General features: G+C 37.2%; 1 protein-coding gene across 1 annotated transcript in view; it reads right to left on the reverse strand.

Moving 5' to 3' along the window:
- The window catches only part of GRM8 (glutamate metabotropic receptor 8), a 755,100-nt gene that overhangs the window by 404,364 nt on the left and 329,483 nt on the right, over positions 1–21,253 (reverse strand). The window contains exons 3-5 of the mRNA XM_042971356.1: positions 3,490–3,625; positions 2,876–3,030; positions 1,633–1,770 (exon numbers count right to left, since the gene is read on the reverse strand). Of these exons, the coding sequence (XP_042827290.1) occupies positions 1,633–1,770; positions 2,876–3,030; positions 3,490–3,625 (429 nt within the window). The remainder of the gene's footprint in view (positions 1–1,632; positions 1,771–2,875; positions 3,031–3,489; positions 3,626–21,253) is intronic.

Raw genomic sequence — 21,253 nt, forward strand, 5'->3', positions numbered from 1 at the left:
TTGAAACAGGTATCTGAGCAACAGATACAAAACAAAAAGCCTAGACAAAAAGCCTCGAATAATTCTATTCTATAGGTAGAATAAAACCCAAACTCCCCAGCTCTGGGGTTTCTGGAAAGAACTCGAAGAACTTGCATGACACAACCCCAGCCACTTTCCCTCTTACTAACTATCCTCCCTCACTCACTCCAGCCGCCTGTATTTTTTATCCCCCACTATGGCTTGAACAAGAGCCTTGCCCTAGATCCTGGAATGGCTTGCCATCATATCTTCACATGGCTGACAACATCTTGCCATTCAGGTCTCATCTCAATGTCACCACCTTAGAGAAGCATTCTCTGACTGCACAGCCTAATGGCCACCCTCCCTGCCGACACCACCTGGTCAGCCCTTCACATTTACCCCCCTTGTGTTTCCCATAAGCACATCTCCGCATCTGGAAGTATCTCTTCATTTATATGTTTACTTCTTTAGTGTCTGTCTCCTCACACTGGAATGTAAGCCCCATGAGCACAGACCTCATCTCTGTCGCAGATCCTGGAAGGGGGCCTGGCACACAGGAAACCTAAAGTCAGACTCTCCACAGCATGCCGCCTACTTTTCACATCCCCAGCCTCATTCTATGTCTGCTCGAGCACTTATCATATTATGTCTTCTACTGAGCAGCTATTGCCAAATGAAATAATCAGAGGGAAAGGAGGATATATCAAACCATGAGAACAAGGAATAGGTGAGGGGGGATATATAGTTATAAAATGCTCATTCAAGTTTTGTAGTATTCAGTGCAGAAGATTTATGCATCTTTGTTAAAATTATCCCTAATCTTTTATGGTTTTTGATCCTGCTATTAACAGTATTATTTAAATTTCATTTTCCACATATTAGTTTCTATAAAAAAAACTATAGACAGCTAGATAGATACAGATATAGATATAGATATAGATATAGATATATAAAAAGGTTTTTTATATTGACCTTGTATCTGTGGTTTGGTTAAATTGACTAAGTTCTAAGTAATTTTTAAAATTCCATAGGTGGTTCTATGTACACAATCATGTTATCTAAAAATTTAAAAAAATGTTTCATTCTTACATTCAAAATATGCGCATTTAATATCACTATTATTTTTAAGCACAAGATACAGAAGTTAAAGCATAAAAAAAATCATAGCTGCAAGAGCTATGCAGGATATGGGGGACAATCGTATTACAGGGGACATGGATTGAAATAGTGCAAGAAAACCGCTGTCTTAGAGCAATGTATTATGATCCTTCATCTTAACTACATGTTAAGTTCCTGGAGACCACTATCATTTCTTGATTTTTTTGTCTATATCCCACCAAGCCTATTAAGGTGCTTTGCCCATAGTAGAAACTCAATAAATGTTTCTAAATAGAATTCAAACACACCAGTGTTGGACACATTGCATGTGATCAAGAAATACTTGTTGACTGTAAGAACCAATGAATACACATAAGTTTGTTGAATGATTGGTGTATGCTCAATCCTGCTGAGAAACTGATAAGAAACTTGAAGAAATAGGAGATACTCTGATCATTGTCCATATAGAAAAACTTCATTTTTCAGTTAATGATAAAACAAATGCACGAAGGGAAACATTTCACTGGTTACCTGTGCATTTCTTTATATGACTGTTCCTTTTTCCATGTGATCCTAACTTGCATCCAAAATTCTCCTCCCAAAATTCTGCGAACCACACATTTCTTCGATTATTGGCAAGAGTTCGGCTTCTAAAGTAGCGATCAAACCCTATGTTAGAGAGAAAAGGTATGATTTTAATATTCTTTCAAAATCAAAACCAAATACTGTCAGAGCTTTTGAATGGCTATTATGTCAGACATTTGAATGAATATGTTGTGATTATTGCATGAAAAAAAAAAACCCAAAACGTAGTAACAAATGGGGAAGAACCGAAGAACCAATAGCCCAGAAATTAGTCTTCCCATATGGTAAAAGCCAAGGGTAATCAACAGATAATATCATCACCCTCACTCTTCACCACTGAGTCACCTGGCTGTATAGATGAACATAACAGGAGGGCCTGTTGTTAACGCCATCATCACAACCTCCCCCTCTCCTCTATATCACAGTGACCAGAGACATTCTCCTATATATTCAGAACCAACTCAGACTTTTCTCATTCTTCTCTCTCTTTCCTAACAGGAGTCAATGTTCCAGATTGCTATGCTTCTGCCTGACTCAAAATGTATCTGTCCTAGATGTTCCATTTTTCAGCTAATCCAATAAACTAACCAGCTCTGATGTAGTCTTATGCAGTCATGGGTAATGGGCTAATGTGTTAGCCTGCTCAGGTGACACCTCATAAAAGAGAGATCACCTGGAACTAATGTTTTACTCCAAAAGATAATGGGGAAGGTAGGAATTTCAGTCACTCCTAAGACCATTGGAAATGATATCTTGGAGACAAACTTCCTCTCAGGGAAGCTCCATATCTTTGCTGTTGCATTTACTTATCTATAGGGTCAGCCCAGTCTCACATCTCCATTTTATAGAAAGCAAATACTCTCCCCATGACAATGCTGTAACCATCATCTATGCCATGGAAATGCGCAAGCTTAGAGGGCAACATCATGGAAAGGGCTAACATCATAGAAATATCTAAGGCCAACTATAACTCCCTTTTTTAAAGAAAAAATCTAATGGGTATCCTTTTCTAATGAAAAATATATGTTGAGTTAAATAGTTACTGTCTTGGCATTTCTACCATCAGAATTATAAATTCTATCCAGAATCATCAACCATGGGTACATTTCATCATATGCTGATATTCTGGTTTTGCCTTGGAGTTTTGATTCAATTAGAATGAAACAAATTTTCTATGGCTTGTCCTTACCATCAATTGATGCCCTTTTGGGCAAAATCGTCACCGCTCCTTCTGCAATCTCCTCCTGCTGATAAACAGGTGCTATTTTGGATCCCCAACTATCTGAGCCAATCCAGAGAAAATGACCACTTTGGTTTAATTTTTTTGCTGCTTCCAATATCCTCCTACAGGAATAAAAAGAAATAAAACATACCATATTTCTCAAGAAACACTACACTTATGAATGTTATAAGACCAGATATATTGAATTATATGCACTCAGTAGGTCAGTGTTAAACAATTAGTCAATCACTAACTGCCTGAGTCTTATCATTTCTAAAGGAAACATATTGACACCTGCTAGTTAGCCTTATCCTTAACCTCATTCACATTATTCTGTCTATCATCCTTACTTGTCTCATTTCTTTCAGCCCCCAAGTTTTACTTTATAGACATTTCAGAGTTAGGAACTAGAAGGCTGTTGTGTCTCTGTGCAGCAGAAGGCAATCTGTAATTGCATGAGAATGCTGCAATTCCTGTGAAATCTCACAAGATTTTACATTGAACATGAAATATGTTAAAAAAAAAAAAAAGGATGTGGATTGCACATCTGATCCAACATCAAGAAGAAAATTAATCCGCACCTGATGTCATCTTCATTGGCAAACATAATCACTGCCCGAGCATTAGGTGTTTCTAGCAGGCGTTTGATAATTTTTTCAAATTCTCCAGGTCTTGGTTCACGTGGGATTTTCTGTGATTGAGCAATGCAAACACCACCTATTTTAAAAAGAGAGAGTGACTCAGAAATGGCACTTATTTAATTAACCAATTTAATGACGTTAGCTATTTTATAAAAACGAATGATTCAATGCAGTATATGTTTTTCAAACCTTTCATTCTCACCTACTAAAAGCAATCATGCTTGTTGCATTACAATATATATATCAAATAAATGACATCAATTATTTAATCATACATCAGGGTTATTGCTTTATTTTCCAAGCTTAAAGATTATTTTTGTGGATATCTATAATAAAGCTAAAGTGTACAAAATGTGTAATGACAGTCAAGGAGTGCAAAGAAGAATGGCTGTTTTGATTCATTTGATGTTAAGTTGAAAAACAAGTGCCTGGATTAATAAAAAGTGTGAGTATGTCTTATAGGTGAGACCACCTATTAAGTAAAAGGATCCTTTTGCTATTTTATCTATTTGTAGACCTGTTTTAAAGTTAATTTCATTTTACAGCTCATAGTATTACAGCGAAAGTTTTATGTATCAGCAAAATGATATGTTATGAAACAAGCAGTCTTCAAGACTATTTGAGACACAGGCAAGTTCCAAAGATGCAGACCCTCAGTTGACATTATGTCTCCACCAAGAAAATCAAAATGGCAGCAATCCCATCCCTCTATCACAGAAGGAAGGAAGGAAGGAAGGAAGGAAGGAAGGAAGGAAGGAAGGAAGGAAGGAAGGAAGAGGGGAAGGGGACAGGAAGGGAGGGGAGGGAAGGGAGGGGAGGGAAGGGGAGGGCAGGGAAGGCGAGGAGAGGTGAGGCGAGGAGGAAGGAAGGAAGGAAGGAAGGAAGGAAGGAAGGAAGGAAGGAAGGAATGAAGGAAGGGAGGAAGGAAGGAAGGAAGAAAAAAAGAGTTCTTCCTTTGGTCTCTCCTTCTAAGGCAATGAGAAACCAAAGAGAAAAGTTTAGAAATGACCTCTGCCACCTGTCAGGGTTCCTCAATTACAGTAGAGTAGAAAGTGAACATATTCTAATATTAGAAGAAAAATGAATATTAGCAATATGGTTCAGTTGCATTATGGCTTACATAGGCTTTTTTTGAGTCAGATGAGAAAGCACCATTTATAACATTGCTTCAGTAGGTAATGACATTTTTACTTCCAAACAATTGCCAATACATTCAGTCACCCAAACATTATTATGTTCCACTATATGGTTATGTATTGGGCTGGACACTGGGGATACACAATCTAATGCAGGAGTTATACCATCTAGTCTGGGAGATAGTCATTCCAATAAATTATCATAGAATATGAGGTAAATTTTACAATTAAGAAGATATACGTACATAATGGGAACACAGAGGAAGAGGTAATTAAATGCTTAAGAGATTTTAAAGAGCAAATATACATCCATCTAGGAACAAAAGTGGGACATTTCTGGTATAGGCAAAAGTATGAAAGAACCTTGTTTGATCATGGCCTATGGTCAAGACTGGCTGGGGCTGAGGTTGGAAAGAATGGCCAGGCCCAGCTTGAGAATGACTTTGTTAGACATGCCAAATAATTTGGACTTTATCTTGAAAACAATGGGAACCCACTGAATATTCAGAAGCAGGAGAATTACATGATGAGTTTTATGTCTTGGGAAGAAACCTCAGGTAGCCAAACAAAGAAGAAATATCTGGTAGCCAGACAATGGCCATTGTGGACAGACTTACCATGTGTAGCAATAATGTATGCTAGCAGTGTTAGAGTACTGAAGGTTATATTTCTTATAAGTTAGAGCATGGTCTAAGTTATCCCTATGACAGCAATGCTCTTACTAAACTCTTCAGGAGTAGGAATTGCCCATAATCCACAGACAGAGCCTGTAGATAGCTAGCCTACTAATATGCCATTAATAGTTGTGGCGATTGATTCATTGTTTCATTAAATATTCATTGCACGCTCCTACTGCACAGGGGCTGTGGATGCAATGGTGAATATAATAGACACAGTTTATGCCTTCAGAGTGTAGAAACATTGTGGGTAAAACAGGCTTAAATGCAAACAACAACAACAACAAAAGTAAGTAGATAATTATAAATTATGGTGAGTTCTATGAGAAAGACCAAGGGCATTTAATTTACATGGAGGAGTGTTCAGGAAAAGTCTCCCTAAAGTGTTGTTGAAGTCAGAAAGAAGACACAATGGGTGAGAACAGCATGTGAAAGGGCAGGAAAGAGCCATCAGAGCTAATGAATGACAGAGAGAGAGAGAAATGTGAGACAAAGATGAGAGGTAGACAGAGGCCACGTCATGCATAGTTTGTGCAGGTCCTGTGAAAGATTATGAATAATTAAAGTGATTAACTACCTCACTTAATGTTTCTCTTTCTTCACCTTTTAAGAAGCCCATAGAAATAGGTCTCATCTGTGAACACTGCCTTTCATGGAAGAAAAATGGATGAGGGTCACTTATGCAGAGGACAAACCGGAGTGGAAAGAACAGGAGGTATTGAGCCCCATTAAGAAGTTACTGGAAGAGGCCACAGAGAATGATGCCTGAGACAATGCTACTGGTGCCAAGGAGGAGTAGACAGAGATGTTAGAATCTGAGTTAGAATCAATGAAGCTTCAAACTATTTTTTCCAGCTTTATTGAGGGAGGATTTACAAATAAAAATTGTATATATTTAGACTGTACTGATTTTATCTAAGCAGTGAGGTTGTGGGAAACCACTAAGCATGACACTAAGGTTTTGGCCTTTGTGACCAGTTTGTGTGATGCCACCATTAAACAAGCAGGCAATACAGGAGGGTGAGAAGGTACATAGAGGAGAAAAGAATGATTCTGATTCAGGACAGGCTGTCTCTGAAGTACCCATGGAACATCAAATTGAAGACGTTGGTCTGGAACTAAGGAGAGATGGAAAATGTAATTACAGTTTTGTCAGATGCTGATGCAGTAGGTAGTTGAAGTGTCAGGAATGAACAGGTCACTCAGAGGGAATATTTAAATCAACAACAGGTGAAAAGGTGAATGATGGAGCCCTGAAAAACCACTAGCATTGGAGAGGGAACTAGCAAATGTGAATGGAAAGGAGTGACCACATATTTGGAGGAGAAAACTTTTAGGACAAGTCTAGTGGTAAGTTGAAGACTGCATAATGTTTTTAAAAATAAAAAAACAAACAAAAAACTGTGATGAATGGAAGGATTTGGTAGCTGTAGGAATATGAAAACAAAACTGTAACACTCTAGGGAACAATAGCTGTTTTAAAACATGACTGCCCTTTTAATTAAATTGCTGTGATTACTTAAGCATCCCATTAAAGACATGTCATACCCTAAGTATCATTTGAGATTGCTACTGACTCCATAGCCGGAAGAAATGAAGACTGAAAAAAATTTTATTATGACTATTTCAGATGAGACAAACAGGCAATCCAGACATAGTTTAGTCTGAACTCATTGATTTATTCATTCACTAAGGATCTATTAAACTTTTTGTTCGTAAAAAGCTGAGTTAGGTTGGATTCTTACATAGTCTAAATTCATTTCATATTTTTTATGTCTCTGCCTTGTATTTGTCAGCCTGGTCAATTTGTTTTCCTGGAAAGAGGGACTACACAATTAATTTATTTCAGCTGAACAAATACTTATAAGGAAACTGCTCCACATGGCATTTTGCTGTTTGATGCCTTATGGATATTTTATTAAATTGTGGACTGTATTACTTCCCAAGTGATTGCATTTAGAAGATTGGGATTATTTTCTTAGCTCTGAAACTCATTCACACTTTCTATCTTCACATCAGTCAAAAAGCCGGACAGTTAATCCATTCATAAGCACTCAAGGTCTACTATGTTTCATGAGCTACAGACATTCAAAGATTGTCTGTCTTCAGCATCTTGTAATATAATTGAACGACAAGATGTACACATAAGAAAAGCCAGATAAGAATATAAAATTATCTAATGATGAAAAACAATTGCATAGGTTATATCAAAAGGCAGTAGTAATTATCGTACCCCTCAAAACAGGCCTATGATTTCGTAAGAAGTCATTATATACTGTTGAGAGTTTGGTCAAATACCAGTGAAATTTAGTCAAACATTCAGGCTTAGTTAAAGATATGTTTTCCTACAATCAATACCTGTACCTATAATACCTACAATACTTTTCCTACATTATCTAATATTTTAATATTTAAAGAGACCCTCAGACTTGACTTAGACTCCTGGCATGAGCAGGAGGAAGAGGAGTTGCCTTCCATCAAAGAATATGTCTATTACATCTATTTTTCCATATCTTACCCTGAGAGAATTCTGACTGCATGCAATTCAAGGGACACCAGCTTTCCTGTTCTGCAGGTGTGCCCAGTTCTGCATGAAATAATTTCTAAAGCTTAGCACTTTCCTGAAGTATAGGAAAATAATGCTGCATGGAGGAATTTATAATTGGTTGTTTTCTGGAATTTGCTGTTTGATTTCCTTGCCTGTGTAATTTTTTCTTTTGATTATTTAATAATAATTGGAAGATCATTTGTAGAACTGAACGCTTTACATACACTTTGTAACATACACAACCGTTATTTCTCAGTCTTATTCACTGATACCTCACTAGTCCTAATGGCAGCACTCTAAGGTTGGTATTATCACCATATTTTTGACGAGGACAATGAGAAAGAGGGGTGTAAACAGCCAGTAAGAGGCTGGAGTGCAGGTTCAGATCCTGGTCTGTCTGACTCCAAGTCTAGACTTTTCCCATCATCTTGCTTATCCAGAACTAACTATACATGTTGCTTAATGGTTTAGTAGATACAAATGATTGATGAATAAAATAAAGCAAATTTAAAGACTCATTAAGAAACCCAGAAACCCAGCAGTTGCCCCTTATAAGTCAATTTATAGCTACACAAATACAGTACTTCTATTGAGTATTAAGAACTTAAGATACTGGGGTGCCTGAGTGGCTCAGTCGGTTAAGCATCTGACTTGGGCTCAGGTCATGATCTCGTGGTTTGTGAGCTCCGCATCGGGCTCTGTGCTGACAGCTCAGAGCCTGGAGCCTGCTTCAGATTCTGTGTCTCCCTCTCTCTCTGCCCCTCCCCTGGTCACGCTCTGTCTCTCTCTGTCTTTCAATAATAAACGTTAAAAAAATTAAAAAAAAAAAAAGAACTTAAGATACTTAGAATCTATACAGATTTCTTAGAACTGACTTAATCTTCTTCTTAATCTTCTGCCTGCAAACATGTCTCAGCCAAGTCAGGAAACAAAAGGATGCATATAAATATATGTTTAAAAATAAGTGACATAAAAGAAGTTAAAAATGTGGACCATGATAATTCAGAGCAAGTTGCCACTGAAATGGATCTGTTTCCCAAAACCATTTTTATGAGGGTTCCAAGAATTAGAATACCATGTTAACTTTAGTGTATTCATCTGTAGGGTGGCACAATAATTTGCTCTCCTTGATTCAAGGGCAAGTTTGTAAATAATTCCATTTCATAAGTTTTATCTCTTTATTTCACGGGTGAGTAGCTTGATGTCTCAGGTCTGAGAGATGAAAGGTACATTCATGAGTTGATTCACCAATGCAGGAAGATATTGGAGTGAGGAAGAAAACAGACTTAGCATCAGAAGGCCTAAGAGTGGATTCTGTGTGACCTGAGACAAAGCTCTCATCTCTCAGTTCCCTCATTTCTGTAATAAGGTTCATAAAAACCATCTCCCAGAGATATCAAGAGAACCAAATTTAAAAAGGCAATCTAACAAGGGTCTATACAGATGTGGTACATTATTAGTGTTGTTAATAATCCTCATCATCATGACCAGATAAGCACCATCACTGAACCTGACAGTGGAGACAGTTGATATTCAGACTTAAAATATGGGATTGTCAACAAATCACATTCTTGAATCCTTTCCACTCTTTGTATAATATTATCAGATATCCTAAATTCTGAGAAATGATACTTGTCCATTTGTCTATGCCAATAGATAAGATGGCTACATTTCACCTTTCACCTATTATTGGTCAACACAATGTGACTGGGGCAATTTCAACGTGAGAGAATGGGAAAAGTTACTCACATTTTCCTTTTCAAACCCCCAGTTCCCACCCTATTGATCCAAGTCTCTTTTCAAAGAGAGTCTATAAGTATTTTGAAGACCTGGGTTGAAAATTAGAGTTTAACTCTTTAAAAGAATAACACAGTAGTAAAAACTATGTAACTATTAGTGGTAGCAACTATTAAGAAGCAAAGGTTGCTATGGAAACAACCACATTTTCACTTAACATTTGCCTATAGATTGTTGAGAGGCTGGAATCTAAAGTGTCTGAGACAGTGTTTTCACAGGTTGGGTTCCCCAGGAAGCAGACCCTTAGAAGGAGCTTGAAATGCATATTTGCTCTTGGCCTCCACTCTATGGAGGGCCCAACAAGGAAACAGCACTGAGCAGAGAAGTCCAGCTGGCGATGGCCCGCTCCCAACATCACAGGGAGTTCCGAGGCTAGAATGGCTCCCAGGGTTGTTTTAAATTAGAGCAGGAAGGCCAAGGCATTATACTTTCACATGAATCAGTCGTTGAATGTGGGCCCCATCCTGAAGTGTGGAGGTAGGGGTAGGGCTAGAAAATTAGGCAGGGCAGCTCTCTACAGCCAGGCAATCTTCAAGGGCCAGTATAGCTCTCCCAATGGCAAGGTCAGCAGGCCTTTGCTAAGTGGGGATTTGAAGGGGCATTCACCATTTATACAAATTAAAATTTACAGAGAAATGAAGATATTGCATCTCTAAAATAATAGTATATGTCAAATAATTAATAAATGTTATTGTTTAATTTCAAAACTCCTCTTCAAAGGGACTGCATTGCACAAAGAAATGTACTGCACAAAGGCAATCTATATAAATAGCACAAAACTGGAATTATAGGCCAACTTAGACAACAGAACCAGGATCATAAAACTCCCTGGTATTTCAATAGAGAAGTTTTGTGAAAGCAATCTGAAAGGATAAAGTATCACATTTTCAGTTGTTGCTTATTTTTAAGAACAAAATCTCTATTAATAATGTGGAAGGAGAAAAATAAAACAAGAAACAATGTCACAGCACTAAGTTCCAACTGTGATGAAAATCGAGGAGGATTAAATTATTAGGAATGAAATTACTTACAAAGCTGTGTATAGAATATAAAATGTGATTTCTTCTAAACAACATGATTATTACCAGTGTTGGTTGGTTCACAATTTCTGTCAAGTTAAGTTCTAAGCAAATTAGGTCAAGTCTCTGGTTGTCTAACCTGTTAGATCTGCATGACAGACTTCAGTTTGGCGCATAAACAAATCAACAAAATTACCATTTTATTAACTGTCAGAGAGAATGACTAGACTCTTGGTAAAAATTGACTGGTCAAAATTTTTGATTGAGCATAAAAAATTGCCTGTAATTGACCATTTTGGGTCAAATAAAAATGTGACATAGTAAACTATTACATAATTATTTCTTATGAATGTGCCTCCAGATAATGGCAATGAACAAAACCAAATAACCAATTTTTGTTTTTTCCTTAAAGACAATAAAAACACATAAACTCCCCAAAGTGTCCAGATCCCAGTTTCAATTCCTGAGAGGGGAGGAGTCTCCAATCTCTGGAATCCATTCTCTGGAAACCAGCTGGTTATCTGACAGTTCAACCCAATTCTGATGCTATCTACCCAGAGACAGCATCAGATCCCACAGGTGTAGATCCAGTCCTCTAAGACTGCTCTCCCACCTCGCTCTAGGCACCAGTCACAATCTGGATTGTTACTTCTACTTCAGACCAACTGGCTATAAATCAGAGGTTCCTAAGACCCCTCCTTGGGTTCAGTTAATTTGCTTGAGCAATTTACAGAACTCAGAGAATCATTGCACTTCCTAGATCACCAGTTTTATAAGACTATAGCCAGATGAAGGAGATGCATAGGGCAAGATATGGAAAAAGAGCACGAAGCTTCCGTGCCCTCTCTGACTGTGCCACTCTCCCCCAATCTGCAGGTGTTCACCAACCCAGAAGCTCTCCAAATCCTGTCCTTTTGGGTTTTTCTGGAGGCTTCATTACATAGGCCTGATTGGTTAAGTCATTGGCCATTGGTGACTGAATTCTATCTCCAGCCCCTCTCTCTTTCCTGGAGGTGGGGGAATGTGACTAAAAGTTCCAACCCACTAATCACACTGTTAGTTCTCCCAGAAACCAGCCCCAGTCCTCAGGTGACCTAAGGGCTTTCCCAGAGTTACCTCATTGACATAATGAAAGACACCTCTATTACTTTCATCACTTAGAAGATTCCATGATTCTTAGGAGTTCTGTCCCCAAAATAGGAGAAAAACCAAATACATATTTATTATAAATCATACTATCACAAGTCTCCACCCTAATTACCCTTGGTATCATTTCTTTCCATCTTTCTGGAGATATAAGTAAAATAGCAACTTGGTCTAATGTAATTGGTCCTTTAGTGATAGTTGACCAAAATTTGTTCTGAGGTTCAAATAAGTGTAATCACACTTTTTGTAACAATATTTTCACCTCCATATGTGGTGCACAACTGGGACTTCGCAGAAAAGTGCACAGTATGATCCGAGTGTGTACGTTTGTCAGCTTAAAGTGCACTTTGGGAAAGAGAAGATTTATCTCACATATCACAGTAAAGAAAAAGTGTTATTTTTAACAACATGGATTAAAACAGCAAAACTGTACTTAAATCTGTGCTCATTCTATCTTTTTCTCCTTCTCTTTCTCTCTGTAAAACATTTTATCCTTTTTCCTATATCAAATGCCATGTAGACTCTTAAAGGGACTCTGAGAAGCAATGAAATAAGGGAATGAAACTTCTGGTACAAAAAAGGCATGAGCCAAATACTACTTCCTACGTGTCCCATCGAGGTTAGCAACAGGGACAAGCCACTCTGAAAAAGACTGGCACAGATAGCCATCTCCTGCCCACCTCCTGCCTGTCTCTGGTATCTCAGAGAGACACTGATGCTCAGGAGGACTGGGCTGAGAGAGTCTCACACGGTCAGTAACCATACATACTTGGCTTTCTAACTCAGCCACGACTCATCACAGATCCCAATATTTGCTCAAAGGAACACAGTGTACAGTGGTTATGAATCTCTTCTCTGGGGCTAGATTTCCTGGCTCTAAATGCTGGCACATCTCTTACTGACTAGTGATTCTGGGTAAGTTATGTAACATTTCTGTGCCTCTGTCCCTCACCTGAACATCGTGGGGATGCTACTATCTTCCAAATGCATTACTATGAGTAAATAAGGAATTTAATAAGCACTCAACAGATTAATTTTTGTCACAGAAAACACATCAGTTTTATATTTTTTAAATCAAAATTGACAAACCCCAAACAGAAATGGTAACTCATTTTCATCAAGCAATATTTACCTATAACATTATTCCAAAACACCTCAAACTTCACTCCCCAAATGTACACAGAATAACTCTTACCTGAGATTCTAGTTGATGGGCTGTGAACTGTAGAAAGTCTTACAGTCAGAAAGGAAACTCATGCCCATCCCAAGCTAGACCTAAACTTCTTATGTGTTCTTTTCCTACTCCTAAAAGCTGTAAATATCTAAGGCAATATAGGTACAGTATGTGGGAAACATTCAGAGAAAGAAAGAAAGAAAGAAAGAAAGAAAGAAAGAAAGAAAGAAAGAAAGAAAGAAAGAAAGAAAGAAAGAAAGAAAGAAAGAAAGAAAGAAAGAAAGAAAGAAAGAAAGAAAAGAAAGAAAGAAAGAAAGAAAGAAAGAAAGAAAGAAAGAAAGAAAGAAAGAAAGAAAAAAGAAAGAAGAGGGAACCAGGAAGTAGAGGCAGTTAGCAGAGAAATGACATGGGGGGTGAGGGGGAAGGGAAGAAGAGAGAGAACAGGAGAAGAACCCGGGGAGACCAGAGAGCACACCCTCCAGGCTGGAAGGATCTCTGGAGCTAGGCAAAAAAAGGATTTTCTGTCAGGTCAAAAAAGCAAATGTAGGGTTAGAAACAGTTGAAGAAGGAGGACTTGACTAGTTTTAAATAAGTTTTACTAATGAGTTGTACACATTTGTATTTCTTTGGATTATTTTCTTAGTACTGTTTTTGGAGTGTTTGGACATTTTTGTTTTGTTTTATCTGTTTGTTTTTGCTTTTTAAAGTAGATGACCAGATATTGGGGCCAACAATATGACAAGAAGGCTTCAAAAGATAAAACTACCTCCCTGTAAATGCTCAAAGGTACAATACGAACAGACTCTATGAGAGAAGAGAATTTCATATTTTCCAGGCCATTTCCTGGAAAAACATTTAGGCCAAAATTACTGGAATCAAAGTGAGCACTGTTTAAATTTCTCACCCATTCTGGACTAGGAAAAAAAATAGTGTTGGACTGTGAATTAAGCCCATTACAGTTAAATTAGAAACTAGTCATTCAGTTATAGATTAGGAATTCATTACAGAATTACAGCTATTAAATTTAATTACTGAGGGGGGAGGAGGAACATCAGTGGTATCCACTCTTCTTCAATTATCCAACAAATATTTATTGAACACTTGTTACTTGTCAGATGCTTTTTACACATAGAGTACACAGTAGTAAACAAGACAGAGAAGGCCCCTGACTTCACAGAGCTTACATTTCATTATATCTCTAGGGTCTGAAATGTGTGGGCATTCATTGGATGCGTGATTGAATAAGTGAGTGAACAAGAAGCTCCTATTTCATAAGGTAGTGGAGTGATCTAATAAAGAGATAATCATATTTATTAAAAATACCATCATGTGCAAAACATCTCTGCATCTATATGTGTATATAGCATAAAGTCATTTCCAAATAGCTTCTGCCAATAGTACACTCTCAAAAGTATCTCAAGAGCAGCTATCAGAACTTGCAAACCATGAGCATTCTTCTATCAAGTACCCAAGTAATATCCTATTCTACTTATTAGCATACTTGAATTGTATTATGTATTGGCTTTTTTTTTTTAAGTTTATTTATTTATTTTGAGAGATAGAGACAGCACGAGTAGAGGAGGGGCAGAGAGAGAATCCCAGGCAGGGTCCAAGCTGCCAGTGCACGAGTTTCAAACTCATGAAACCACGAAATCATGATCTGAGCCAAAACCAAGAGTCAGACACTTAACTGACTGAGCCACCCAGGCATCCCTGGTATTGGCTTTTAATCAGTGGTCTTTACCCAAAGCATCACTTTCAACAAATATTCAAAGGGGGATAACATTCTCTATTTAAGGAAGAAGGAACTGAAAGTTCTATTGTCATTATTTTAGCTAAATAACTCCTCAGAGCAAGAGTTTTACCACAACCAATGTACAGTAGTGACTAAACTAAGAAATGGCCTTCTGAGAACAAAAATAAGCACCAAAAGCATTTAGAAACTCACTCTTTAAGCAAATGCAAGAACTTGTATTGTTTCTCTAGGTAATAGAAGATTATTTTCCAGAGCAGGATTTGATCTATGTGTTTGAGTTATAAAAAGGTTAAAAATATAGGTATATATTTAACCTCCTGGATTCAAATAGGACTACAAAGAGAGGAGAAGGAATATGCATGTTCTTGATAGCAAGCCATTTACATTTTAATTTTTTAAAGGACTCTCTTTTAAAAAGTTTAACAACATCACTGGAGTATAGTTGATACACAGTATACAGAAGAACTGTATATGTTTAATGCACACAATTTGATAAGTCTAGACATAAGTATATAACTGTGATACTATCACCAAAATCAGGATAATAATACTTATCCATTATCTTCAAATGTTTCCTTTTGTTCCCCCCCACACACCTTTTTTTGTAGTTAGAACACTTAAGTAACATGAGATCTACTGTCTCAACAAAGTTTTAAGTGCACAATACTGTGTTGTTAACTATAGGCACGATATTGTGTAGCAGGTCTCTAAAATGTATTCATCTTTTATAACTGAAACTTTATGCCCATTGAACAATTCCCTATTTCTTCTTCTACCCAGCCCCTGGAAATCACCATTCCACTCTCTGCTTCTACAAGTTTGACTATTTTAGACACTCCGTTTAAGCAGAATCATATAGGATTTGTCCTTCGGAGACTGGCTTATTTCATTGAACATGATATTCTCCAGGTTAGTCCCTGTTGTCACAAACAGTAGAATTTCCTTCTGTTTTAAGACTGAATAACATTCCACTGCATGTATATTACACATTTTGATGATTCACTTATCTGTCAATAAGCATTCAGGTTGTTTCCATACCTTGGCTATTGTGAATAATGCTGCAATGAACATGGGACAGACATCTTTCTGAGATCCTAATTTCAACTCTTGGATAAATACCCAGAAATGACACTCCTCAATTATATGGTAGTTCTAGTTTTAATATTTTTGAGGAAGCTACACACAGTTTTTAATAATGGCTGTACCACTTTACATTCCCACTAACAATGTAAAAGTTCCCAATTTCTCCAAATCCTTGCCAACATTTGCTATACTTTGTTGTTTGTTTGTTTTTTTGTTTTGTTTTGTGATAATTGCCATGCTAACAGGTGTGAATTAATATTTCATTGTAGTAGTGATTTGCATTTTTCTGATAATCAGTGATGTTGAGCATCTTTTCATATACTCAGTAGCCATTTGTATGTTTTCTTGGGAGGAATATCTATTCAAGTTATTTGACTTTAAATTGGGTTATTTGGGTTTTTTTGCTATTGAGTTGTAAAAGCTTAAAGCACTTTTGTTAAATTTTGGACTAGATTTTCCTAAAATAGAGGACAATTAGTAACTTGCAATGCAAGATTCCCCCATACACAAATGAAATCAATTATTACTTTTTCCTTAATGAAAAATACATTTTATTTATTTTTTAAGTTTATTTATTTTGAGAGAGAGAGTGCACATGCACGTGTACACACAAGTGGGAGAGGGGCAGAGAGAGGGAGAGACAGAATCCCAAGCAGGCTCCATGCTGTCAGCACAGAGCTCTATGTGGGGCTCAAACTCAGGAACCATGAGATCATAACCTGAACCAAAATCAAGAGTCAGATGCTTAACTGACTGAGTCACCCAGGTGCCCCAAAAAATCCATTTTAGTATAGAAAATAATAATAATGACTCACTGAACACTAGTTCACCATGTTTTAATATTTCATTTCACCCTCATAATATCCCAGTGCTATTGAATAAGGTAAACATTAGAAACTTCTTTTTATATTGAAGGAACTGTCCCTAAGATCACACAGCTAGGAAGCTTGAGTGAAGACCTCATAAACCTAATTCTAATAGCTAAGTATACTTACTGTACTTTGCGATTGTCTCTCAATAATTGTCTTCTTGGTCATTAAATCTCAATATATATAACTAAACACAGCATCAATAGGTAAGGTAGTATAATCAAAATGAAAATTCCAATGTTTGATACTATCAGGACTGAGTAATTTAGAATTTGGTCTGGTTTAGGTCAGGCAGAAATTTCATTCATTAACACCCTCTCAAAAAAGTGTCCTTCATGCATCTATTCCCCACAAACCCAGCCATGCCTGCTGTCATTCACAGAGAATTAACTGAGCCCTTACTACATACTGAGTGATCTGTTGGAATCTGGAGTTACAAAAATGAATAAGACATGGTCCCTGGTCTTAACATACTTACAGTAAATAACACAATATAAAAACAAAAATTACAATTTGATTTGAGAAATGCAGGGTGTGTGTATATATATTTATATAATTATATAAATATATATAATATATAAATATTAAATATATAATATATATTTATAAAATGTAAATATTTAAATATAAGTATATAATCTATAATATATATAAATATATTATATATAAACGTATATTATATATTATATATAATTATATATATAAATTATATAAAAATATATATAATATACATATAAATAAATACAGGGTAACCTCGGGACACAGGACCAAGAGAATGGAATCTAGTAACTCTGAATAAGATTCACTGGCTCCTTCAAGTGACCATGGGAATAGACGGTCAGAGAAGTGTAAAGAGTAGCTGTAGAACACATCGATACACACCGGGATCAGCAAGTCAGAAAACATTTCAGAAGTGAGCTTATGATTGATTTAGCTCCCCAGAAACCAGTAAAATCTATTTCTAATGAACACTACCTATCAGCAGAAAAGTTTGGTATTTCCCATGAAAATGTGATTGTCATTAATAATTTAAATATGATGTGATAAACACCCCATATTTATGTACAAAAGGGGATTTAATTTCACTTTTCCACAATAAGAAACATACAACTCATCTTGGGGTGGAAAGAATACAGCAAAAAATAAATAAGTAACAATTAAAATGGCCCCTTGAAGGGGAAATAGCAAAGCCTCAATCCTAAGAACAAAGGATTTCAGCTGGGTTCAATAAATTTTAATCAAAACTAAACAAATTGCTAAATACACGGCATTATTTACTTCAATGTCAAAACATGTCAGAACTTGTGAGAATAGTTTTCTAAACATTTTATTCTTATTATTGCAAACTATGAAAATGTACAAGCCAGGGCAAAGTTATATCATTTAAGGATTCACTAACAGTCTTTCACTGAAACTAAAAAACTTCTATATCCTCAGTCTTATAAAGAAAATTTGGCAGGGATGTTATAACATTTTGCATTAAATTATATCATTTATCTATGGGGGTGCTTAGAAAAGAACATTAAGCCTTCAATAGTCCCAACATCTTCCAAGCACAAAAATGAAAACCAATCAGAACCATAAATGACAAAAGGATAACAATTTGTTCTCTCATAAATTTCTGTGGTATAATTTCTACAATTTCTGTTCAGGCAATGACTCCCAGCTAAAACTCATGCTCCTTACAAATGCATTATTTTTCAACCATATATAGCGTGTGAAATCTATAAAATGAAAAGCAGTTTGACTTGTGAACAGAAAGTCCTGACATATGAACAGTATGACAGAAGACCTGATTCTGTCATAATAACAAGTTCACTCATGACGTGATATAGTTTTCCCATCCCTATATTGGACCATGCCTACATTCCCTCTGTAGTTGACCCTGGGCAGTCACTTAGCCCCTCTGGCTATCAGTTTCCTCATTCGTAAAAAAAAAGGTGCTCAACAGGATGATCTCAAGATTCCTTTGAATTTTGACATTTTGTGTTTCTATGAATATACCACATACACTGCCTCTCCTGAGTACTGTGAATTATGTAAGTTCCAATACAGGAATAGAATATCATGTAAAATACAATAAATCACTTTGTTAAAAGCCTACGAGAGAAAGACTAGAGGATACACAAAACTTGTTCAAATAAAAACTACGAAGCCTGGCGTCATGAGTCAGGGCATGACTGGGTAACTTAACATGGATGGAACTGGAGAGTGTTAGCTAAGTGAAATAAGTCACACAGAGAAAGACAGATACCATATGTTTTCACTCTTATGTGGATCCGGAGAAACTTAACAGAAGACCATGGGGGAGGGGAAGCAGAAAAAAAAAAAAAAAAGTTGGAGAGGGAGGGAGCCAAACCATAAGAAACTCCTAAAAACTGAGAACAAACTGAGGGTTGATGGGGGTGGGAGGGAGGAGAGGGTGGGTGATGGGTATTGAGGAGGGCACCTGTTGGGATGAGCACCGGGTGTTGCATGGAAACCAATTTGACGATGAATTTCATATTAAAAAAAAAAAAGAGAGAGAGAGATGCTAAGCCAAAAAAACAAAACAAAACAAAACAAAACAAAACACTGAGTATTTTACAAAAGTATTAGAGCCTTAGTCAGGTGCTTGGGGTCTGTAGGCCATTCATGGAAGCACTACAATTCCTTGTCAGTTCAATAAGAATGAAATGAGAGTGGGGGTTAGGCCTAGGCATGAAGAAGATGGAGACATCTTCCTGCTGATTTGTCCATTCACCTATCACTATTTAGTGATAGGTAACTCTTCTCATGTTTTCATTCTCCTCTCGTATTTCTTTATCATACTCCACTTTCCTTTCCTTTCTCTCCTTTTCTCTTCTCTTACTCCACCCTCTCCCCTTTCAAAAACCAGAAAATTGTGCCAGGTCAGTGGATACATGCCCTTCCACTGTTGCTAACCTGACTCACTAAAGGACAGCAGTAGCAGCACAGAACTGTTGTGTGGCCTGGCATCTGGTTAAGTATGAACACAGAACACGTTCGTTTGAGCTCCACTTCCTCCAACTCCAAATATCCAACTAAGTTTTTGAGTGTAAAATGAGGAAAACAAATGTCATCAGTGTTATGAAAGTAAAAAGTAGATGATGGCCAAGTCATAATTGACTTACCAAAGCAGAAAAAATGAAACAAAAGCCCACAAGGCGTGGGGATGGGGCCGATGCCAACAGAAACAAAGCTGTCACTCTACCCAACATGAGAAAGGCCCTGAAAATGGAGGGTCCAGAGACTCCAGAGGTGGGGTTGAAAATCAAATCAGGTGAAATAGTTGTAAGACCCTTTTTTTAAATTCCAGTCCCTCTGCACAGAAGATAAGAGTGTCACTTTCTATAGAGGATGAACTCAGGGACACCAGACACAGCTGAGGACTGAGCAAGTAGCTATAAAGTGAAAGCCTGCAGGCTGAATGGGGAGCCCCTGGGCCTCTATCCCTGCTGGGCACTCAGACTTCAGAAGCTTAATGTTCATCTCCAGGCAGAAAACTGGAGGAATCTTCTCTGGTGAAACTGGCCAAAAGGTAACAACACACTGACACTCATTTGGATGTCTTCCCACCAAATAACCATGTCTACCAGCTTTACAGTAAGGCCACCAGTCAGCAAACCTTGCCACACTTCCTAAGCTTCCAAACAGCAAGGCAGCACCACATTCTTAAGGTCTCGCCAAACAGAACAGAAGAACTCGGAGAACACAGAAACAAAACACAAGCAGAAGATGACTTCAAGAATATTAATGTCGTCAGGGGTGCCTGGGTGGCTCAGTTGGTTAAGCGACCGACTTCGGCTCAGGTCATGATCTCACGGTTGGTGAGTTCAAGCCCTGCGTCGGGCTCTGTGCTGACAGCTCAGAGCTTGGAGCCTACTTCAGATTCTATGTCTCCCCCTCTCTCTACCTGTCGCCTGCTCACGCTCTGTGTCTCTCTGTCTCTCAATAATAAATAAAAACGTTAAAAAACATTTTAAAAAAAGAATACTAATGTTGTCAGAAGGAGCTCCTAGCAATTAAAAGGATAAGTGAGATAGAAATATTTTAATAAACGAGATGTAAGAGAAAGTTGAGGAAATATTTAGAAAGTAAAACAAATGAAAAAAATAATCATGACATAAGAGAATTCATTTAAAAGATTCAACATTCAAATGTTGAAGTCTCAAAAAGGAAATAAAGGGAAGCCATTACCAAAAAAATAAAAGAATGTTTCTGAGAATTAAAGAACAGGAGTTTTTTAATTAAAAACACCAACTACCTAACCAAAAGAAAAAAGAAGAAAGATAAAGGGAGAAAACCTACGTAAAGGAACATTAGCACAAATTTTAAAGCACTTATGAGTAAAAACACAGTGCAGAAAAAGGATTAAGGCTCAGAATGGCTTCTGGATTCCCCGTGGCAGTACTACTTGTCAGAAGAAAACAAAGCAACACTGTCAAAATCATGAGGAAGATGAGTTTTATTCAAGATGAACATAAAACGACCCAAGC

The sequence above is a fragment of the Panthera tigris genome, chromosome A2, assembly GCF_018350195.1.
Source record: "Panthera tigris isolate Pti1 chromosome A2, P.tigris_Pti1_mat1.1, whole genome shotgun sequence".
In the NCBI taxonomy this organism is placed as follows: domain Eukaryota; kingdom Metazoa; phylum Chordata; class Mammalia; order Carnivora; family Felidae; genus Panthera; species Panthera tigris.